The sequence below is a fragment of the Pezoporus flaviventris genome, unplaced genomic scaffold (genome assembly GCF_033815535.1).
Source record: "Pezoporus flaviventris isolate CSIRO_AGI_PZ_B2104156 unplaced genomic scaffold, CSIRO_AGI_Pfla_v1 ptg000083l, whole genome shotgun sequence".
Taxonomy (NCBI): Eukaryota; Metazoa; Chordata; class Aves; order Psittaciformes; family Psittacidae; genus Pezoporus; species Pezoporus flaviventris.
In genome coordinates, this window is record NW_026892631.1 from 3,951,062 (window position 1) to 3,975,889 (window position 24,828).

Below are 24,828 nucleotides of genomic sequence, written 5' to 3' on the forward strand. Positions count from 1 at the left end.
CATTTCTTTGGAAAATAGAAATGAAGCTCCAACTTAGAGCAAATTTAAAACATTTGTAAAGCAAAAAGCTTAGGGAGACTTGGCTTTCTCACATTGGTATTTTACATTACCTGCTTAAAAAAGGTCATTGTGCAGAATATCGTTTTCCATGTCTCAATGAAAATATTACCAGATGGTTACACTGCAGAAGGCAGAATGGGTTTTTTTATCCTCAGAAAACTAACAGTAGAATTTTTCATGGTAACTCCTGTGATGGGTTATGCAGAGTGAAATCTGATTTTACTATTGAATTCCTCATTTTGAGCCATTTAAAAGAAAACCTGCCTTTGACTTCTTTCTGTGAATCAAGCTTAGAGCATTTCGAGTCATAGTGCTTTATTACAGTGACTTACAAGATTTATGAATGCATCTGTATTTAAAGTGGCCTTTCTAGGACTTTTCAGGTATTCTTCACTAATGGGTTAAATTCAGACACCCCTTAGTGATAGAAGAAGAACTGCCATGCTACCTTGGTACTTGTTTTTCCCGTTCAGAATTATCTTGAAGCCAGAGGTTGGGTATGTGAAAATGCAAGAGCAAGTGTCTGTGGTATAGATTGGCACCATTGGATAGAGCCAAAAATATTGACTTAAAAAGAACTTACAATCTCTGGCTCAAGGCTGACGTGGACTTGAATCCCCAGTTTATATTGTTACACCCAGTAACAGATTTAAAAATGACTTTGAAATGGTAAATCATTTGGCTTGGAAGCAGTAGGTGAGAAGCAAATGCTAATGTTTCAGAGTAATTGCTTCCCTGCAATCATTAATTATGATCTTGACCCATTGTAATTGAGAACACAAGAGAATCTCCTCCTTTTCTTGCACTTTTTTGACAGAGAGAGCGCCTGAGAAATATTGAGCGTATTTGCTTCCTCCTGCGAAAGGTGAGTATAAACTGGCCTAGGATTTGTGAAGTTTATAAGAATTAAAGCCATCCAGTAGCAACATGTATTCATTTTCTCTTTGAATGATCCTCATGCTCCATTGACGAAAGGCTGGATTCTGCTGCAGAAGTGGGAATCAAGGTGACCTTGTAAGAACAGAGTAAGACAAATTATGAGGTTAACATAATAAGGGATTTCTGGATAAGAACTGAAACTTCAGGACATCATCCCATTCATTTTGCAGCATGCTTTTTGAAGGCAGTGAATCATTTTGCAGTTGCAGCTTGAGGTGCTTTTGTAGGCTTATCAATTGATACTGTTGTAGTACAGATTTCAGAAATACCCTTATTTTTATTTTTTTTAACAATGGCTTACTATTTATAGCCTAAGCATTTTATTAGCTACATATTTAATGTTTAAGGGTTTTAATTGGCTTATTAGAATAGTTGATATGCTATTTATTTTAACTTGACACAGGAGTGCCTCAGTTTCTGAGGGATTTGAAGGAGTTTATGAATTGTAGGGTTGATACATTCATGTGTTACTCATCTGTAGCTTGAAAGAGGGTTTCCGTAAACATTCATTGTTCTGGCGCTCTCCTGTTGAAGTTGAAATAATCAGAGTTCCAAACTATTTTATTCTCTATATGCAGAAGGCAATTTATAGAAACATGAAGAGTAGTAATGAAGCCACCTAAACTGTTTTGCATTTTTGCTTAAAAAGGTCATCACTGCAGTGTGGACTGCTGACTGCATCCTAATCAAGCTAAGAAGTAAATTCAGATGTGGTTTTAGGAAACTGATGGCCTGCCTCATCCTTAGAGGTTTTGGGAAAGCTGGTGCTGGGTTGTATTGGTTTGGACTGATTTCAAAGGCATAACTGTGTCCGCATGCAGAATCTAGGAAGTGTCTTTCTCTGATTAGTCAGAACTGGAGTAATTCCTGTTTGGCACCATTGTGAGCATGTGATTGTTAGAGGCCTGTTTATGACAGTAGGGATATGAAAATAAGAGAAAATATCACCAATAGCTTTCTATTTTATCAAATAGTCAGCCAGCCGACTTCAAGCAGTGTCCCAGTTACTTTGACATAAAGCAACTGGTGAGTGGTAATGTATTAATAAATGTGAGCCCCATGGGAATGCCTTGCCTGCATCAGTGTTTAATTTTTATTGAGCCTCAGCCTCACTGTGAACAGCATTTTGGCTAATTATATGCTTTGTATTCGTAAGGGATTGGCTTGCATCTCGTTCACTTAAGCAGTTTATTGATTCAGCCTTTTCAAAGTTTTTTCTGGGACACATTTGTTTTAATTGAGAGATTATATGCAAGAAGAGGAAGGTGCAATAATTACAGAGATTTGTAGTCTTCAAATCTGACAATCACTAAAAATAGCTCTAGTTTATGTAGTATAAAGGATTTGCTGAGGGGGGAAAACTCTGAAACTCTGGAAAAACAGTAGAGAACTGAGTGCCAGCTATACAAGAAAATAGCAGCTATGATGCTTTCAGCAAGCACTAAATATATCCCTCATTATAACATTGTGTGGCTTTAGGTCTGTTTCTATGAAACAGCAACATATCTGTTTTCCTATGTCTTGAAGACAAAATTCCTTTAAAAGGCTTTGGAAACAGTGATATCTTGCTATTTATGACATTAGAACTTAATGCTGAAGTTCTGCTGTGAATCTGCTTTTTAAGGAAGTTATAGGTGGGCTATAAAGATATGCTTAGTTTCATTATATGCTGGTTTTAGAAGGAGTTCTTGGAAATAATTAAATGGGTATACAATATGTCGTAGAAATCTGACATTCCTATGTCATAGAAATCTTTGCCAGTGGGCAAAGCGTTTCTTAAAGATGGATTTTTGGTTTTATCTCCAAAATACTTGGAGAAGATTAATAACAAACTATGACCAGGTATGTGATATGTCAGCAGATCTTATATAACTTATTTACATTTCCAAAAAAAAAAAGAGAGGATGTACTTGTGCTGTAGCCAGGCATAGTCTAACTCTTGGTGTGGGGGAAATGTTTCTGTATGATTAAAAAAGGTAGGAATCATGTAAAGCACATATATGTGATGCTGGCATGTGTACATGTATGTATGCATGGGTCCATGTTTTATGGCTCTGCAGCATTACATAGTCTAAACTTCCTGGTTGTTGGAGGAAGCCTAAACTTTCTGGTTACTGGAGAATGATGGATTATATATAAAGAAGCTATGAATTTTGTATAGCCATGGTCAGATCTCTTCTATCCTTGAAGTAAATGAGAGGAAGGACTTCTTTTCTGAAGCCAGCACAAAGTGAGGTTCTCTAAGGATGCAGCTATCTCATTCAGTGGTGTATTTGGGGGATTTATAGTATAGATTTGTGTTTGTGTGTGTACTGTAAACTGTTGAATATTCCATTGTGTGGACAATGGCGTGTCATAGAAGTGTTACATGATTCACGTGGGACATACACTGATAGGGGTAAATGCTGTAGAGTCTGTGTCTGTGCTATCTTTTTTTGCTAAGTTGCCATTATTTCTCAGGATACGATTATGTGACACTACGATGCTGTGCAGAAGTACACAAACTAGGTGAGAATGAGCTGTCTTGAGCTACTGGAAGCAGTACAGTATGCAGCAGTACAGGCTTCTTGGGCTGATGAGCCCTGCTGAGCAGTGGGGTAGGTGAGGTGCACCATACAGATCTGCTGTGATTTTTGTCATCATCTATTTTGATGCGGTTATTAAAATACATTCAGTTAATGATGGCAGCAATATTACAGAATTGCAGTTGTATTTCAAGACATCTACTGCCTGTTTGATTCCTGTTGGATGTAACTACTTTAGGACTAAAGACAGGTAGGAATGTCCTAGGTTAAAACACCATCTATTTCATTAATCAGCCACTGTAATGTTATTACTTTACCTTTGAGGAAATTTAAATTAAGTTGTGCTTATGTTGTGCATTGTCATGTTTTAAATTATTTTGATAAATGCTTACTAAGGAGGAGAGTTGATTGAACTTGCTTCTTGCTCAGCGAACATATTTCAGACTTCAATGTGCTCTTGCCAGACACTGCTGAACAATATGTGACCTTTCTCAAATTATCAGCAAATACTTGTTTTTAAACCCTATAAAGCTGAAATATGAGTGATTTGTGAAATGCAGAACTGGAAGTTACCTGAGAGGGAATTAAGTAGATAAGACAGGCTTCTACTTGGTTTCCTACTATAATTGAGCCTCTTAGTTAAGATAGGCATAAAATTTGTAAAACTGCAAGTGTAAGAAAATATTGTGCCAGAGCTCAATCCTTTTATCTTATTTGGTTTCTTTTTGGGTTGTTTGTTTGTTGTTTTTTTTTTTTGGGGGGGGGGGGTGGTGGTGTTGGTTTTTTTTTTTTTTGCAAGTCCTGAAGGACTTGGAAGAGAGCAAATCCAGCAAGAAATCTAATCACAGGCAAGGTGACATTAATAGCAAAGATGCTCCAGATGAACTTGAACTGACTTGAGAAATGTAAATACATAGACAAAAAAGCCTTCAGGGATAACTCTTGAACAACCAAACATAGCCACTTCAGTACTCCAGTACTAGCAGTAGCAACAGCAATAGTAGTTGGTACTAGGGTGTTTAGCACACAACAAAACCTCCTCACCTAACCTTTTTTTGGAGCAAGTGGTAATGTTTTAGGTAGGAGGTTGGGGATTGCCAGTGCTTGGTCTGTTCTAGTACTTCTGTCATTGTGTTTCCAGTGGAACTGGATCTCTGGTAGTAGTGGTAAAAAATTATTCTATATTTGATAGTTCTGGGGTTTACCAGATTCTATTGTGGGTTTTACTACTCTGCAAAAATAAAATCTGTTTTTTAAAATGTCTATTCTGTCATATATACCCTAATACACACCACAGTTGTGTTTTACTCTCTTTATAGGTTTTGGTAAGTAACCAAAAAGAGTGCAGTTATAGAAGGCATTTCATTTAGACTGAGATCCTGTAAATAAAATGTAAAACCCTAGTGAGCATAGTACATAATTCCAGACACCAGAGTGTCTGCGTGCAGTTTTGTTTTGGTGTGTTTCCGTATTTAAATGTTCTGTAAAAAACCCTCAAAATTACTTACATATATGAAAGTAATTCAGAGGCATGAGTAAGCAGAAGCTTAAAGGGTTGTGGGTTAACACCACAGGTTCAACAGTAAATGGAACATTCCAAGGGAGAAGGTAAGGCTTGATCCTGTGTCTGTGTCATGCCTGTTTATCAGTGTCGAATGTACATACCCAGAGCTTGAAAAATACCCGTGATATGTTCAGTGAAGCTCATTGGATCAGCTAACCAAGGAACAAGTTAGCTTTTGAGCTTTTCCTTAATAGTGGATGAAAACAGTATTTTCTGAGTATCGTGGTTCTTCTACTTCACATATAGATACATATAATGTGAAATCAGCATTTTAAAAAGTAGCCCTATCTGTCCTTGTTTATGCTTATTCAGCTGATACTTTTTTTTCCCAGCAGATTTAGGATGCAAGAGATTAAGCAGTGTGCACGAAAGCGATTGCTGTATGAAATAATTTTTATACTTGGACTTGTTAGTTTCCAGACCTTCACTATTACTAGTACCTCCTGCTGTTCTCTGCATGCAGCAGTTACAGTGAACATACCCCTTTGCAAAGTGTCAGGTGTCTCGATGATCTCAATTGGCTCATCATATTCTATTCTTCTTGATAAATTTACTGGTTATTACAATGATTGCTCCTTCCATTGTTCTGCCTCACAGTCACTGGGAAGCTTGAGAATGTGATGGATTTTAAGTGTGTGTTTCTGGATATGTCAGTTGGTTGCTTCATCGTGGATTTAGGGATTTATAGATGTGTGACATTCTTTTAGCCAGTCTGCAGGCAGATAGACTTTAGCAGAGTACTCCTGTAAGCCTATAGCATGGTTCATTAAAACACTTAATGTAGGGTTATATAAGCAAATTTAGCAAATGTTATGTATAATCACAATGAATTTTTACAGTGGTGTGTATCTTGTGTCATCTGAGAAGAAACCAGAATTTTTAGACTAGTCATAAGGTATTTTTTTGACTGTGGGAATAGCCATGGTGTTCTGCTTTGCAGGACAAAGAGGCTGATGTTTCCAGAGCTCTGATAAACTGATGCTGTAACAAAGATCACAAAGGGGATGAAAAATAGCACTGTGTGATGTTTTTCCCAGTAACAGTGGACTGTTACAGTGATGGAGCACATGAACTTGGTCCACTTGCATTAGAGACCAACGAGTTCATCATTGTTACTGATTTCTCAGCACACATATTTCTTGATGTATCTAATGCTCTCTCTTTTCATACCTCTTCAATATGATGAAACTGCTGAGTTTTGACTAATCATCTGGGCAGCAGGAAAACTGTCAGGAGACCCTTCCTACTGAGTGACTGGGGGCATAAAACCTAATGAAGAGACAATGTGGATAGCTGCTGAAGAATGAGTATGGAATTGTGTGTAGAAAACATATGGCAGGTACCCAGCTAGTTATTCAGTATCTCTCTGGGACTCAGTGCAATAGAGTTGGTGTATATCGAAAAGCTTTCTGAACGTCCCTGGATTTAGGAAGGGTTTGACTTCAAGTTTGGTATTCATGCTTATCGTTAATCTGTAAGGTGAAAGAACAACAAAAGTGACCGTGATAGCCCTCTGTGGGCATGCTCAGTCTCTCTTTGACATTGACAGGTTGGAGCAATCTGTGCTTATTGCTCTGAGATGAGAAATGTGTTGATATTCTAGTATAAACCCATGTGGAATAGGGCTGGACTTAAATATGTATTTGTTATAATTTAGACATTTAGATAAAAACTATGTAGTGCATTTGTGATGGTTAGGACCAAATATGACTGAATTTGTGTAGAAATTCCCAGTGAAACTCAGAACTTGTTGATTAGACAGTTCAGCACATGCCTTCATAGCATTTCACTTGCTCTAGTAATGCTTTAGTCCTGGAAAATAATTTTCTTCCCTTTGTTTTTAGCCATTACTGGCTGAGGACTGTGTCATAAAGGAAGGTGACTTGTACCTATTTTCATGAAGCTGGGGTACATTTTGATTTAATCACATTGATAGTTTTATTAGGATCTGAACTTTCTATTAATTGGCCTGGTAATATGAATACGAGACAGTTGTTCAGAAATCCTTTTTGTACACATTTAAACATACAATCTGTTATTTGGACCACAGATACTATAAATTAACATTATTATATAAAACTTTACAGTAAATTCAAAAAGGTGGTTTCAGGCTCTTCTGTTTAGTTTTCTTTCTGGAAGAGAAGTATAATACAGGAGCAAATCTGCTTTTGTTGTCTTTAGGTGGATATTCTTCTGTTTTCTGTTTTACCCTTCTTTTAATTGCATTCTTTATTTCCTTAGATGGATACTTTGATCTTTTAAAGGCTCTATTGTGCTTTAGCCAGAGATTCCTTTCAGCAAGGCTTGTCTCTTCTTTTCTGTTATGTTTTCATTAGTGTTCGTGTTAAGCAGTGCTTCCAGACTCAGATAAAGGATAAGGCCTTATTGTGCCAGGTGCTACAAAGCCCACATGGTAATAATATGAAGAGTATTTGTATACACTCATAAAACACATATGCAGCAGGAAAGGAAAAGTTGTACAGCTGATCTGATGATAGGAACCTTGTTTCCAGAGAGCTTTCTTGTTAGCTATGTTGCTAACTTTCTTGTTAGCAAGCATAGTTTGAATTTTTTTCTTTTTAATTGAAGCCAAAAATGTGTTTGCTCTTTTTTTGAGGGCTCTGATGGTTCATTGAGTTAATACTTGCATGTAGTCTATAATCTCTACAGCAGCTGTTCAAATCCAGCGCAGTCTGGAGAGAGACTTAAATTACTATAGTCCGATTGATGACTGTTGGGAGTAAAATTATCTTGTATGGTATGCTTAGAGTCTTGTGGTGCTTGCTCTACGGAAATCCTAATAACCACAGACAATAAGATGAAATAGACCTTTGTCAACATTATAATGAATATGAGCTACACCCCCCTGATATACATATACACACATAATTAGCTCCTAAGCTGTCTCAGAAGGAAGTCTAGAGTTTGCATGCAGGCATTGGAATAAAGGATATTGCCGCTTCTAAAGCATTCTGCGGGATTGCATATTTTGTAGAATGTAAGTTTGCCATGCTGCATGCATTCTGTCAGGACTTGAGCTGATCTTGGACTGTAATTACAGTATCTCTCAGAAAACTAAATTCTTTTAAGTTCTCTTTTGTTTGAAGTTCTCTTGCTTGAGGTGATTAGGACTTTTTAAAGTACCTTCGACTCTGAATGCATGTGTGAGAAGCATAAAATTGGTAGATGTGTATTTCAGTACTTACTTGAAAATTGCTAAAAAGCTATTAGATGACAAAGCCAACTTTTTTCTGCCCTTCACAGTGGCTCTGACAAGGTATTTTTATATTAGAAATGAGAACTTTACACTCCAAGGATAAAATTTGAAGAGCTAAAAATGTATTAACACACAATTTTAGTTTATAGAAATCCTGACTTATGGATGAGGGGTTTGTAGACAATTTTGGTACAGCATCTCTTGTTAGTCAAAGAGGCACGAGATATGAGAACAGTAAATATGCTGTTCATGTAAACAGCAGGGCTGTCTGTATGTTGCACAAGTGAAAGAAGAATGTAGCTTGATGGGGAAGTGAGGGTGCAAGAAAAACAAGTGAGGTATTTTTAACTGAAATACAATATTTTTTTAGTAGCTCTATGTTGGTTTAATTGTTTTCTGCCTGAAAGGATGGAGTTAAACTAATAGTGAATCACACTATCTAGAGGGTTTGTTTGCATCTGGAAACATGAGGGACATAATAATTTCCCCTGAATCTTGCAATTAATTTGTAGTATGGACAAAACATAGGCCTTCCGTGCCGTTGTTGCCAAGCTGTATTTTCCCTTTTTTTGCGCTCTGATAGGAAGCTCAGTACAGAGTGTCTTAAAGCTTCTCTTTCCTTTCCTGCCTTTTCTGCCTACTCTTTTGTTGCATTTATCATCTATGAAGTGTGGAATGGGATAAAATGGGGGTCTGCCCTCTTGGGTACCCACGTAGTTTTCATTTCATCACAAAGAGTAGAACTTGGCACAGTAGCTGTTTTGCAGAACTGACAGTGGAGCCTGGACCAAAGAGCCAGCAGTATTTGCAGTTTCTGCACAAATAATCCCATAAATGTTGCTTCACTGGAGGTAGTACGTCTCTTCTTCACAGTTCTTATTTTACTGTGAATATATTGAGTTCATATTTACTAGAAAAGTACTACTCTTGCAATAAAAGTAACCAACATAATCCCTTTTGTCCTTTTTTTGTCCTTTCCTTGTATACAGTATCATATCTGGAAAGAAAGTACTCAAGATAGGACTTTAGAATATTTCTGGCAGGCAATCCGTTCACTACTGACATTCCTTTTATGATGTGCATTGTGCCAGCACTAATTTTAGTCAAATTTACAAGTTCCCGAATTCAGCACTTTTCAAAAGTTAGAACATAACAACTGGTATTTTTAGCAGTCATTACCTGAGAATGTCTGTGTGCTTACCTAAGGAGAATGAAAAGTTATATCCTGCTGTGCCTACACGAGTATTCAAAGCAGGGGTAGCTCATAAGGGGAAAAGTTACAAAGCTATTGCAAGAGTGAGGAGTTCACACTTAAGACTCAGCCATAGTTTGGTCCTTACCTGCCTTTTACTCCAGGGAGGAAGTAATATTTGCCAGTGCACTGTCTAGTGGCAATTGAAATCTCCTTTGAATGGAGATACGTATGGTTATTCATAATACTATTACTCATGAAAATATTTATAAAACTATTTCAGGTTAACCAGCTGTATTTTGCCGTCAATCTCATCTCTTAAATGTTTATTCAATCGTTAAAATGGCAAACAGAGTATCACCCTGTAATAGATGACCTCTTGCTTTACAATTCGGCTTCTTCCAGTACTGTTCCGGAGGATATGTAAACATATGTCCTTACAGTATCAGAATATCACAAGTAACAGCAGAATAAGGCCGAAGATGCAGCAAAAATGTACATGAGTAACTGTTGCCTGGAATGTACTCCCGAGAGCAGTGTACTTCTCAGCTGCTTTGGGTAATGTAATTTATGCATCTGTTCCTCAGAGCTGTGTTGAAGATACCAGCAAAATTTGACTTGCTAATGCACTATATTTGTTCTAATTTGGTATGCAATAAAGTAAATATTTACATTTTAATAAAACTAAAGAAATAGGGGTTAAATCAAATGTCAGTGTTGTATTTGGCAGAATGTTCATTATGGATTTAAGTCAGGAACAAACACTATAAAACCACTGTGCAATTACAAAAAGGCATATAATACCTGAAAATAGAGTACAATGATTTTGCATCATACCTGTTAAATGGATGAAAATTGTTTCTGCTGGGAGTTAAATGTCCTACCTTGCATTTAGATGCTGATGTTTTCAAAACAGCTGTTAGAATAGCAGGGCAGGGATTGTCTTTACCATGCCTGCACTATATTAAATCTGCTTCCTCAGACTAACAGTCTTTGCATGGCAGATATGGATACAGCACTTAAGTGAACACTTGGTTTTCAGCATTTATGAAGCTGTCAGTCTTAGGCAGACCCTCAGGCGAAGGCCTGAGGGCCCTTCCTGTGTTGTGCAGGTGGCTGAACTTCTTTTTATGATTACTGAGATTTCTGCGTTCATAGACCTGCCTGTGAAATGAGGGCCTGGATTCCTATATCCTAATGAGCTGCTGTGGTGCTAATTGTCATTCTCACCAGTTTTGGATGAGCAGACAAAGACGGCATGAGCTATTGGAATAACCCAGCTGTGGAGCATCCTGGCTGGTTGTGTTTGAAACACACTAGTTGGTGTGGGATAAGAAAGCATTTGTTACCGTTTTCTGTCAGCGTTGTGAAAATTAGAGAAGTACTCACTCCAGGGTTGCTAACCCAGCTTCTGTTACTGGTTCTGAATTTACATTACAAAAAAAGAAAGGTTGTGAAGCTGTCTCCTGGTCCCTGCTGAGTGGAAAAGAACAGTTTGCAGAGGAGGAACACTTGTAAGATCAGAGCACATCTGCCTTAATGATGTGCCTTCCAAGGACAGGGCACCTTCCAAATTGTGCTGGTGCCCTGCAGGTCTTATAGTAGAGAAGCCTTTTTTAAGTTTCATAATCTCTTTACCTGTTGGCTCTTATGACCTCCAATAGACTCTGCAGTACAGAAATATTTATAAATACTCTTGATGAGTGTCCCATAAAGACCTGATCTTCCTCTGACTCTTGTTAAAGTTACTACTTGTCCTATGACAAAGCTTAAATATCCTAGTCATAAACTAGCTCCAGTGGAATCTGTAGATTCTGAATATATTTATCCCCGTGTTGCGGAAGACAAAAATGAGACAGTGAGAAGTAAAACAATAGGCCTAAATATAGTTGTGTTTAGTAGCTGAGATAGCAAAAGCACCCAGAAATACTGTATTTTAATATTAGATCTGGTTCTGTGTTCCAGGCGGATATCGGGTGCTTTGTGGGAATAATAATTAGGTTCTCTGTGTTTTATTTCATTGTCTGGTATCTGTGCTGTGGAGTGACTTATGTTCACATCCATTTAATACTGTTTAAAGAAATTCTAGTGGTGCATTAGAATAATTAAATTACCTTTACAAAGCATTGGCTTTGTGCTGCTTTGCTTTGTTGCTGTCCAGGGTGGCAAACATACATGTTATATCCTTTCTTTTATTTTTTGCTATGCATTTGGTCTGTAACATTGAGTCTTGCATACATCTGACGAAGACTCTTGCCATTACTCTTCCCTAGATAAAATGTCGAGCTGTTTATGTGAACTTAGGGTGGTCCAGCTGTGGGATTTTCTTTTGATGATCTGGAATTCATTTCCAGACATTTTCTTTCAGCTAGTTGCATACATACACATAGCAAACTGCTAAATACTCAGAAAGGTTTGCGTAGCATGGTTTTGAATTGCTTAAAATGCTTTGGGAAGCAGTTTGTGTTATAACAGTTTCAACTACACAACTGAATTTCTGAGTGATTGCTATAAGTAACTAGAGGACAGAGCATGCAGAGACACAAGCAAGTGTGGATTTTGACAGGAGAATTTAAAGAAACTGAACGTGAAAATTTGAACTGAAAACCTTAATATATTTACTGCGACATCTTTGTATTGGGCTCTAGGGCAGCCTCTCAGAAGTTTTGGAAGTCAAGTAATTCAAATAATTTAAAGTAGATTAGAAAGATACACAAGGAATGTAAGTGGGAAGCCTTCCTGTATTTCAACAGTAAATTTCATGTCTTTCATGTGTTTGATCAATGCAGCACTGTGTTAAAAACTGTTGCAAATGTTAAGATGTATGGTCTATTTAAGTTACACACTTTCTTCTTTAGATTGTGCAACAGCAGGAGTGAACAGATATGAGTTGTTTCAGTGTAGGTACTTTATACATGCCTGCACACTCTGGGCTAATGCACATGCTGCTGCTATTTTTCTGTGTGTTTTTGCTTTCTTTTTTTCACTTTTTTGCACTACCCTGACTTTTGTGGTCTGTGTTGTTCAATTAGGAGAATTTTGGAGTCATTAAATGGCTTCCTTTGGTCTCGCAATGTCTTTAATTCAGCAGTTGATACTCCCCAGTGACCTACGTTAGCTCTGCCAGGCTCTATTAGGATGGTCTTTAAAGTGTAGTTAAAGTAACCTTTGAGTTTTGAAAATGTTGAGGTCATATCCATCCTCTTTTTCCATTCTATCAATGAGGACCAATTCTACATGTCAGCTTTAGTGAGGGATATGGTGGAAAAACAGGAAAGTGAGAATCATAGTGACATGCTGCAGCCGTTCTTTAATGGGTGAGCCAGTCCTTTAATTGGCTAATGCAGTAGCATTAACCAGTGCAATAAAGCAGCATGCCCTTAGGTCAGGCCTAACTTTGGGCCCTGGACTGAATCGATGCATGCATGGTGTTTTCAGTTTCTTGTTGCTTTTAGGTGGATGGAAAAGGGCTTATGCGTTCACAAGGTGACTTGGTTTTGACTTGGGTATCACCTGAGCTCTTAGTGAAGGGGAATCAACCTCTGTTTCTTTTCAGCTTTTTTTCCTGCCATCTGTGAGAGGAGAAGGCAGCTATTGAGATGGGGAGTTGTCTCTGCCTCTAACAGCGTAATGAAAACTCTCTGAAACCCTGGCAAGGGTAGAGTGTCTAATGGCTAGCAATTTCTGTGTATGGTCCTGAATCTGTGATTACAGTGTGGAGGCTGACATGCAGAGATAGAGAATGATGTAGACTCAGAGTCTTTTGGGGGAAAACCAACAATTCTGTGAGAATTACTGTGTTGCACTCCAGCACACTAAGCAAATTGCTAGAGATCTTGGCATTGCAGTGGCTTAACAGTGACTGGGAAAACCATTTGATTCACTTGCAGATTGATTTTTGTAAGCATGAGAATTTAATAGCACTGGTGAAGGGAGATTACTGTTCCTGCTATGATATCTTCCCAGTTTTAGTTTCTGTGCGTTATGTTATGTGCCCTTTTCAGTGGCCAAAGTGTAAGAGTCACTCCTTGTAAAAATGACACAAATTTTCTGTAAAAGCAAAATCAGATTTGAGAAGGATGTCTCCATCTGTAATAAACAGAATAAGGAGGAAAAGTACGGTCAGAAAAAGATGGATTTATCTTTTGTATAAGACCAACAGAATATATTTAGGAAATAGGAAGCTGAATAAAATGATTTAGGACTGAGCTTCCCAAGAGATGGCCGCCTGCAGTTGCAATCTACAGAGGTCTTTGTATTCCTATAAATGTAAAGAAGCTGCTGACAGGTGCTTGGCTTCAGTGCTTCTTTTTCCATGCTTTACTTCAGCTGAACCTTGATGTCTACGCACAACAAAGCCTACTTTATTTTTTTTGGAATTAGGGAGGAAGAATCTGTCTACACAGGCATGTGTGTGTGTACTCCTTTGTATGAGGATGTATTGAGTATTTAAAGGGAGATGGCAATGATACAAGTATGTTATCTACCTAAGATTTTACATTTTAAATGCTGTTGATGGATTGTGAATAAGGATTTTGAATATTTACTGATATGGCTATTTATTTAACTGTACAGATCAAAGCAAAACTTAGAAATGTATGGTAGTTTCTTTCCCTTGCTTATAGCAAAAGGTGTTTCTGATTAGTAGTCTTTTGGTCTAGAAGCTGACTTCCTTTTCAGGCTTTCCTGTATTTTTTCCACAGGTAAATGTCAGCCAGCAGAGTTTCTGGTGATAAATTTGTAATGCCACTCCTTAGATTGGGACTCATAGTGACCAAGTTGCAGCCCTTAAGAGCTGTGCTGCTTTGACAGTTTTTCCTCCAGTGCCATGTTCTCTAACCATCTCAAGGTTTCATCTTGAGCTGTGTCAGAAAGCAGAGGTTGTTATCTGAATCAGAGTGTTCCTGGTTCACAATGGAAGTATACTGGTTATAGCTCAACATGTTTACCATCTGGCATCTCTGTATGCTCTTCCAGGAATGAATTAAAGGCTTTAGTTGAATTCCTACTGTGCAGCTATCTGTATCTCAGAAATCACTATTGCTGTTGACTACCTCAGTGGGAACAACAAGGGTTGACTGTTGGTTGTTTCTGAGCCAGCTTCCTTCTATCCAGGAGCCAAATCCTTTGTGTGTTAAAGTTGATCAAAAGTTTCCATTGTTGAAAGGACATTGTATCAAACTGCAAGATGACTCTTACAGCCAAGAACTGAGGCAGCATTATTTTTCAGTTATTTAGTTATTCAGTTTAATTTTCCTCACAATCCTTGCTGTTAGCGCTGTTCTACAGTTCATATTTTAAATTCTCTCTCCTCGTTTTAGATTTGGTCTCCTAGGGAAGTCACCTGAGTATAAACAGTAATTGGCTTTGAAGTCTGGGCTTCCTTTGCAACTTCGCATAAATTCCCTTCAGAAATTGTGATCAGCACTGATCCTTTCTTTGTTTACATCCACAGGAAAATATCCCTCAAAGAAAAGGGTGAAGAGACATAAGTGACTCATATATTGTTCTGTCAAAGCATATGTAGATTTAATTTATACCGGAAACTGTGACTGGGAAGTGAGTCTGTTTCTGAGAGTCCAAGGCTTCCTTTGTTCTTTGTTTCCTTTCTGGCTTCACAGCAGATCATTTGGTTTGGTTTGGTTTTTAATCTCTGCATAAATTTTCACCATGGGTTTCCTTCCCTGTTATTACCAGCCAGCCCACCGATCAGGCACCAGACTTGTGTTCCTGCTAACTTTGTGGATTATGTTGGAATCAGAAATCAAATATGTGATAATTAATGTAACATGCTTTTAAGTGTTGTGATGTTTAATGGGTAGATGTACATCGTGAAGATCTTTCTTGTCTGCAGTTTGTGATGATGATGAATCATTCTTTGGGGAAAGGTTATAGTCATGTTGTAAATCGCATTCTAAAAATGAAGTAAAAAATAAAATCCAGCAGTGATAAATAACTACCATCTGGAATCTGAACTATGTAATTGTATTACGATTTGTCATCCACATAAGATAAGCTTTTGAGAATGTATAAGTTGAAGGTGTAGACATAGAGATACCCAAATGTGTTAAGTACTTCAAGTAGTAAAGCTAAATGAAGGTGAAAAAATACACTCCATGTGAGGTGGAAAGACTCATGGTACCAAGAAGATGGAACTCATTGCTACACAGCAGTATGGGAGTAGGTAGGCATTAGGGATAGCCATACAGTAGGTTTTACATTCTAAAAAATAGGGCTCACTTTAATTGCTTGTGAGATGAAAATGAATGCACATCCAAGAAGCCACTGAGATGCTTTTTGTAATTTAACTTTGGTTGATGTGGCTCCAAGATGTGGCAAGGGATGCAGATGAGCTGTGTATGGGATTGTCCAGCTTTGAGAAATACGTACTGCTGGAAGAAAAGAAATAGAGGGTTTTGAGAAAAGGCACTGAATAAAACAAGAGAAGAAAGCCAGCTAAGAATTAGGAAAACAGTGGAGAGGAAAAAAAAAAAGGCAAAATGCCTTTAGAAATAACTACACTGAATCAACAGCACATAAATTTCTGCTTCTGCCAACTGCCTACTCACTTTCTCTTTTAATAGAAAGAATCATCCTGGGTCTGAAACAAGTAGTGTGGGGAGCCATGGATTTACTAAGGAAGTGAGATTCCTGTTTTAGTAGGTTATAGCTTGCAATGCTGATTTAGTAATGGATTTTATCTCTATAGGGTGTATATGACACATTAAAGTGATAGAAGCAGCCTTTCATTTTTCTAAGGATGCTGCTCCAGTGTAAAAGTGAAGCTTCAGTAATAACTTTATTATTTCCTTTCAGAATATTTCAGTAATGAAACTTAGTTCTCTAAGAAACCTTTTACAGACATTGCTTTATTCTCACAATGCTTCTGTAAGTGGTAGCAGCTTGTGGAGCACAGCCATGTTTAGAACCTGGTACTGCATCTTGTGTTCATTGCTCATAGCAAAGCTGTCAACTGAGGCATATCTAGGGACAGACAGGCGACTTGCAGAGGTGGTTTGTTTTCTGGAAAACTGCTTAATTGATTAAAAGAGGTGTTTTACTAACAAACAGCTTTTATTTGTGTTCCTTTCTTTTTAGCTGGTGTTGCCGGAGTACTCTATTCATAGTCTTTTCTGCATAATGTTTTTGTGCGCTCAGGAGTGGCTCACACTGGGGTTAAATGTTCCTTTGCTTTTTTATCACTTCTGGAGGTAAGCTCATCTTTTATATGCTGACTTCTTGTTAGCCTTATTTGCCAACTCATCACACATGCAGGTTGTATGAACTATGACATGCAGTGATAGGAGTATGGCTGGATATCTTTTACCTAGAAGTTTTTGCCTATGAGCAGCTGAAATGTTCACAGAGAAAAAGTAAATATTTTTCATGAATGCTTGCTATGGGTACAGAAAACACATAACAATATAAATACAGGTTTTAGTTGCTAACTTAGGTGAATATTGCAAAGTATGTCAGAACACACTTGCCACAGCTGAATGAAAACTTGGAAATTAAATAGGCTGGAATCTAAAACTGGAACTTGGTGAGGCTCTAAGTATATCCTTCACAGATAGGAAGTATTTACTTCTGAACTGAAGTACCGAACACAGAAGGCAGTTCATATCTGAAAGATCTTGGATCTATTCATTCATCTCTAGCAAGGAAATCTTTCAATTGAAGTTGTGAAATAGAGACTGGCAGATTGACAGAATTTTGCTTCTCATCTTCTTTGGCAGCTTTAAGCTTTCTTTTGTTTTTTTTTCAGTATAAAATAAGTTGTTTCTTTCTGTACAGTAAAGAGTATCTGTTCTGAAAGGAAAGTCTCTTACATGCTATTGCACTAGGGATTGCAGTAGTTGAAGAGCTGTTGTCTTCACCCTGCCCACATGAAAAAGCAGGGAGTGTTTCCGCTCTGGATCTATGCTATGTGTTTATATTCACTGAAGCACTTTCAGAGTTGATCACATAAGACCTGCTGTTAAGCAGCTTTAATGTTTTCTGGACAGGCAGTGCAGCTGCTGCTGCATCTTCATCTGCATTCTAGTGGAGGATCTGCCTTCTGTTGCCTCTGAAGATAACCAAAAGATACCAGGTTTTGTGGTTGTCAGTTTGAAGACTTCACTAGTTTTTCATTTCTGCAGTGTTTGTAGAAGCACGGATTACTTCTGTCTGTCAAGTTCTCCTTTGTGTTACAAAGATACATATTGAAGCAAGTATCTCCAGTTGCAAGGTAGCTTGAAGAGTTCTGTAAAGAAGGCAAAACCATTATCCCAACCAGGAACTAAATAGTAGTAGCTTTTTTACACTATTTTCTGCAAAATCTTAGCACACCACCATATGATAAAGTGTATTATTCAGAAGTTAAAGTGCCAGTACAGTTCTCAGAAAGCTAAATTAAGTGGAGTTAGGAGTACTTTTCTCCCTATTGCTTAGGTGCAATAAAAATAATCATGTTTTATGGTGCTGTTTGACTAAGGATTAACAACTAAAGTGTGACAATAATATTGGTTTAGAAAGCTTTTAAAAACACTAAATTGTATTTTACATTCAGGGTGAGAATGGTCAGATTCTAAATAATGTATCAACCTTTGAAGGGAACTTTTGCTTGTCTTTTTTTTTTCTTTCCATGATTCTCCATATGCTTTGCTATAATAGTTTGTCTGTATAAGTGTTCCGGAATTTCTGCTGGTTTAACCACAGATGGGTTTAGGTTCATTGTGTAATCCTCTGAAAAAAACCCCACATGGGAAGATACCGTGTAATATCTTCATCTCTGTTAAGATAATAAAGCAAGGTTCCACTGTTGGTCTCTGTAAAAGAATTTTTAATCTTACTAAAGATTGTAAGTGGATGTGATTAATGCTGGGAGGAAGACAAAGTTATTATGAGAACATTTCCTTTCAAAATTTGATGCTAGTCACTTGTTTGGGGGTTTTAGATTTTTCTATCTATGCGTTTGTCCTTATTTATAAGGAATCCCAGTAATCTTCACTATTTACTATTTCAGAGCAATAGCAATAACAATATTACATCTGACCCTGATCTTAAAGCAATTCATTAACTTTGTTGAAGACTTTTTTTCTTTTTTGGTTCACTTCTGCATTTTACCGCAAAGTAGCGGAAACAAAAGCTCCTTTGCCAAAAAAGTTCTTCTGTGAGGATTTTCTCAAACATCCAGTCATTGCTGAGAATAATTAGAAATCTTTCCTATTAAGATGAAAAACATTGTCCAATGAAAATTATTTGGATAATAAATTTTTAAGCAGTCCTACATGTGGAAAACATTAATCAGCCAGCTCTTGCATTACTCCATATTGACTTGTTTCCTTTTCAGACTTGAAGGAACTTACCTGTCAGTTGGTTGAGACTGTCAGCTTTCATCATGTCTGAAATCAGTTGTATAGGTGCAGTTAAAGCCCAGTAATCCTCTTTCCATGCTGTGATCACAAGCTGCCACATATTATCACTCACTATATGTAAGTTATTAGTGAGTAAGCCAGAAATAACGGCATAGGAAGGGGGCATGTTTCAATCTGAAGAATTAATAGAATACAGAAAGTCCAGATTCATGAATTGGTTGGTTCTGTAAGAATGGTCTGCTTAGACTAGCGTCCCGATTTTAACAACATCTGGAGACAGAGGCTTGAAGAAGAGAGGAAAATTCCTCCTATATTGTGGAAATGATTGTCATCTAGGAGGGTGATAAGGAGGGTGTATATTTGCATGTATTTAATACAGAATATTATAGTAACTTCAGATGTCTTCTGTTCTTTCAGGTATTTTCGTTGCCCAGCAGATAGTTCAGAGCTAGCATATGATCCACCTGCAGTCATGAATGCGGATACCTTGAGTTACTGTCAGAAAGAGGCCTGGTGTAAGCTAGCTTTCTATCTCCTTTCCTTCTTCTACTATCTGTACTGGTAAGTCTGGTCATTTCACTAAGGAAAGAGTAGCTGCTTTTCATTTGACATGTGAAATTGTGTTTAGGAATGACTGGAGCCAATTGGCCTGTTTCCTTAATCTTATAAAACTCGCTTCTGATCTGGATTCAGGGAAACATGCCCACTTACACATGTGCTTGTATCTGCTGACACCTCATACAGAATACTAAATGTTTATCTAAGGGCTGAGCCAGGCCCCAGGGCCAGCCCAAGGGAAAAATTTTTGCTCCGCTGCATAGCTTTCTGGGATGGGTGAAATGGCAAATGTTATGGTAATGGCATTAAATCAAATAAAAATGGTAGCGTTCTTATGATTCAAGACAATCATAAGAAAAATACTACGTATGCTGGTGTAGTGATGCTCAATGTAATAGGTTAATACATAGGTAGATGGTGGGTAGGAAAGTGGAGTGCACCATGACTGTAGTCATTCCTGCAGGCTCGCTTTCATGACAGGGTAAGCATGTGTCTTGTCCAAATCCCTCATCTAAGTACATTCTTGAAGATATGCACTCCAGTTGTGTGTTGTCTCCCTGACCCTTTCTGCTGTCAGATGTCCTTAGTGCACAGTCACAAATGCTCAGTGCAAGAATATGTGAGGTTCATATATAAGTCCTTTTCAGAATCCTTGTGCTTTCAGCCTCCCCTCTAATTACACCACAGAAATATTTGAAACAAAAGTTAACATTAAATGGAGGTGTTGTTTTTATGATGGCTTTGTTCTGCTCCTTCTTCCATAATGCATTTGGACAGACTGCCTCTTCAAGCCAGCCTCACATGCAGCAATCCCTCTGTAAGGCAAGTTTGTATGCTAGTGGAAGAAGATAAATTTCTCCTTTGATTACTGGCCCAGTATCTGTTCTGTTTTTCCCCATATCTCGAGGAGTTATTGCTGCAGGTTTTTGTTTCTCAATACTACTTTTAAGTACTACTGAGAAAAAAGTTTTCTGTCCACATGTGCATGTATAAGTGCCTGTCTGCATACATGAGAGAAAGCAAGCAGAAGGACCCAGACTCACAGAAGCTAGTAGGTACCTAACTCACATTAAGATGGATGGGGTATGAAAATCTGAGGAGGACTTTAGCATCTAGTAGCTTTGCGGGTTTAGGCTGAGCACCTTTGCCTTAGTCCTCTTCACAGGGCCAAGAGTGGAAAGCATGGCAGTTATGCTAGCCAAACTCTGTTGGTAGTGCTTGCAAGGAGGCAAGGCACAGCTGGAGAGAGAAGCATTTTAACCCCACATTTTTGTGTTGGCTAAAAGACTCTGCAGAGTCAGCTATGTATTGTGGTCTGGCATTTCTGCTGGGATTCTACTGTTGTGTAGTTTCCTCTGAGTGCTGCTTCTTTAATTCTAAAATGTGACCATACCCCAAAATCCACTGCCTGGTGCTAAATAAAATAGTATTAATTACATTCAATTTTGCTGTGCTTTCCTGGGTATTGTCAGAATTAGAATTGCAGTAAAATGAAGCCATGGCAATGTACCGTGGTGTCTTTGCTTTTCAGAGTTGCATTTAATATATATGGATTTACTCCAGCTGGGTATGTGTTTTATGTTTCTTCTACTGCATGGATTTTTTTCCAAAGGAAACAAAATAATGCAGTTTTGTGGGAAACCTTGCCTTCCCTGCTGAGAGTTGCTGGTTGAAGTTTTAAAGATCAAATGTTGTGAAGTAAAATGGGCTTGTTTCTTCACTGTTCAAATTCAGACATCAGACTCCATTTTAATAAGCTCAAACACAGCTTGTAGTTCAGTAGGATGTCGATAATGAATTTGTTATTTCTTGAGTGCTTTTTGATACCCATCTTGAATACACCACAATTAAGATGCTTTAGAGAGCTAGAATGCAAAGGAAAGCACAGGCCATTATGGTCAGACCTGAGAAACAGACAGTAAAGGGTGATAAAAATCAAAGTGCTCTGTATGCTTCAAAAGGATACTTTCATATCGTGTCCTTCTTTTATTTTCAGCATGATCTACACTTTGGTGAGCTCTTAACTACAAGATCATCATTAAAAACTGAAAACAACAAAGGCTTGGAGGTGCAAGGATGAGTGAGCCAAGTGATGCATGATTAAAAACAAACAAAAAAAAAAGCAAAGAGGAAAACGTTGAACCCAGGAAGTACACAGAATACATGAAAGAAAGACCCAGCAAGAACAAGCAGAGTACTATGGGAGAATGGCTGAGTTAACTGTGTTTATCTCCTGTTTCTCAATGTGTTGCAGTAAATGACTTTCAAAACAAGCAAAACAAAAACTGCAACAAGGTGGGCTAAGTTACACAGCTATTCACCTCTCCAGGGATAATGCTGCTTGGTTTAGTGGCTTCATTATAAACTACAGTTCCTACTGTCTTCCAGGGAACAAAGACGTTTTTTTTTCTTAATGACCGCTGTGGACTGAAGAAGCAGAGGGCAAGAACATCCTTTGCAGAAGGAACAGCTGTACAGCACATTGAGAAAATGAGCACAGACTTGAGTGCAGATAAGATGTGTGACTGTTCTGCAGGGATGTGCACATGACGCTAATCAAACAGGGATGTCAGATCATGTGGAATTGCTTCAGTGTTGGGGGTTTTTTCCACCCATAGCAACAATAACAAAAGAATTTGCAGTTGCAGTGTTCTGCTTTCTAATGATATTCTGCTCTTGTAGGTGAACATCTGGTATGTTCCTGTACTTCATTTGTGATGCACTAATAACATAGTGATACGTATAAGTATTTTGGGTTTCACCTAATCCTGCCAAACACTTATCAGAATAGTGTTCCTCTGACCGGAGAAAAAAATAAACAAGAGAAAGGTAAAAGCTGCATATACGAAAGAGGATTGTAACATAGGTATTATATTAATCAAAATGCTGGATAACAAAATACTGGACCAGCTACTTACGGTCTGTAATTCTGTTTTGCATCTTTATTTCTGCTGTCAAGTTTAAGCTGAAGCAAATGTACAAAATGTTTGTCTTGTATGAGGTTCATATTGAAAGATGTTCAGGGTTTTTATAATTTAAATGTTTTAAAATTTTATCATGTAATTGTCATTTAATTCTTACATATGAGCAGTATATCCTTATATATATGTACATACAAATACACATTACATAAATACTCAAAACCTATTTATATTTAGGTAAATCTGTTTGATTGATAGGTCAAAGGCATCAAGTGTCCAGAATTCCTGCTAAATATACTTCGGTGCTGAACATAATGGACCAGGGCTGGGTCCCTCAGAGTCACTAAGTTATTTCAGTACAGCCGCTGGTGCTCTGGGTAGTAGGCAAGCCTGTAAGATCAAGACTAACTCCAGTGCATGCACAGAGATCACTTGGATCTTGCATTGTGAATGAGCTAATAAGGTATGTTACTACCAGAGATGCTGCAGAGAACAGTGCAGAGAAGCCCATCTGTACCCCAGCTTGGTTTCAGCTGGTCTCGGTAGCAGTAGCTCATTGTTGACCCTGCCAAATTTGGTCTGACTATTGAGAGCCGATAGATTGTTCATATACCAACCTCTGAGGACTTTTTAGTCCAGGCACAGGGCTTCAGCAGGAGAGATGGCAGTCTCACAGTCAGCACTGCCTCTGTGCTGACAGACCCTGTTTTGGAGCGTGGTGCAGAAGCAATGGCTGGATGGAGTATCTCATGTCTGGCAGGGTGCAAACTGAGCTGTAGTTGCTGCATGTGTACAGTGCCAGGAATCCTTCTGATTTGATCTGGCTGTTAACAAAATTAAATCCTGTTAGCCTGCAAAGCACAGTTGGTACATGCAAACTGCTCCTGGAACATGTCAACTCCCAAACCATGCCTGGGCATTTCTTGGAAGAGTGCTAGTTGTCCTGCGCAGAAATTATACCGGGGGGCATTACAACAATATTTAGATGAGCAAGTTGTCCCAAGTGCTGGCATTCTTTAATTTACAAGTACAGACGTAGCCAGTAGGTCTTATTCAATGTAGTTTAACTTATTACAACATAGCGTTCCTAGTTCTGGAAGTATACAACAAGGCTGTCAAATGAGGTTGCTTTTGAAGCTAATTTGGGCTCTAATGGTTCATTAGTTTAAATTTTGCACACTAGGGAAGTGGCTGAACTGCTCTTGAAATGACACTGACCCCACAAGCAATGTAGATATACTCACTTGGAATGTGCTTGAGCTAAGAAACTTCCCTGGGTCATTACAGAGCTAACTGATAAAGCTCTGCTGCCATGGTATAGTGAATGCACAACCTGTAAAAAGCTGATGACTGTAACTGAATTCCTTCTTTTCATCCTAACTAAAGCATCTCGTTCTACAGAAGTATAGGAACTAGATTCAGAAGATCAAATCACATTGAATCACTTCTAGATATCTTGCTACCTAATAAAACTCTGAGCTCTGAGCAGGTGAATGATCTTTCAGTGCACCTCCCAGGATGCATCGGAGGTGGAAAGAAATCAGTTCAGGTTTGACATTTACAGATTATCTACTTTAAGGTCAGTTTCATCAAGAGGCCTGGAATTTTTTTGTGAAGTTGAGTGGATGAAAGTATGATTATGTTTTGCCTGAAAGCCAGTAATCCTAATTAAAAAAAAATAATCCTGATGTTCCCAATAGCATTTTTTTTTTTCTCTTTAAGAAAAAACTCAATTTAAACTCAATGGAAAAAACTGTTTAATGTGAGGATGCTTTTCTCCTTCATTGAATTTAGTGAAGCTTCTCCTGAGAACAAATAATCTATGAAAGTGGCCAATGAGGAAGTTTAATGTAAAAAAGAGAGGTACCTTCAACCCAGAACTCAAGTAATGAGACCTTCTAAGGTATCTGGCGGTATCAAGAAGCTGCTAGTGCTATGGACCTCATAGACAGTGCAGTAAGATACAGCCTTTGGCATGTTCCTTGCTCTGTGTTGTTACCCAGGTGGGCTGCAGTATCTTGCTGGGTTATTCCCAACAGAACACTGCCACTTGGCTGCATGGCAGGCCAGTGTTAAACCATTACGCAGTGATGATGCTGTAGTGGTAGGTGGACTTCAATTCCATTTCATACTGACATTCAAATTAGTAATTTTCACACAGTGACAGAATTGTCTCCTTGGATTTGTCAAAGGATACAAAAAAAAAAGCACCCCAATTTTTTTTTCTTCTAAAGTCAAATAGCTCTCTTGTTATGTATCAGGAAGTATAAGATTGCTGTAAGAAGTCCAGAAATTTATCCTGGATTCTGTGTTGTGGCTGTGTGGTTTGTTCTCTGAGCAGTTGTGGTGGGTGTTCTCAAGACCTGATTTGTCATTTTCTGTTAGACATGCCAGCTGTATTACAAGAGAAGAAGCAAAAGTAGAGGAAGGAAGAATGAGGGATCCAAGATTCTCTGACCATGTGGCTGGCTAAACACAAGCTAAGCATGCTTT

The 24,828-nt window shown here is 38.1% G+C and overlaps 1 protein-coding gene across 1 annotated transcript in view; it reads left to right on the forward strand.

The window, feature by feature from the left end:
• Positions 1-24,547, forward strand: part of CNIH3 (cornichon family AMPA receptor auxiliary protein 3) — a 45,858-nt gene extending 21,311 nt beyond the window's left edge. Inside the window, exons 3-6 of the mRNA XM_061475202.1 lie at positions 878-925; positions 16,596-16,708; positions 19,274-19,417; positions 21,411-24,547. Of these exons, the coding sequence (XP_061331186.1) occupies positions 878-925; positions 16,596-16,708; positions 19,274-19,417; positions 21,411-21,438 (333 nt within the window). The 3' untranslated portion in view covers positions 21,439-24,547. The remainder of the gene's footprint in view (positions 1-877; positions 926-16,595; positions 16,709-19,273; positions 19,418-21,410) is intronic.
• The last annotated feature ends 281 nt before the right edge of the window (positions 24,548-24,828 follow it).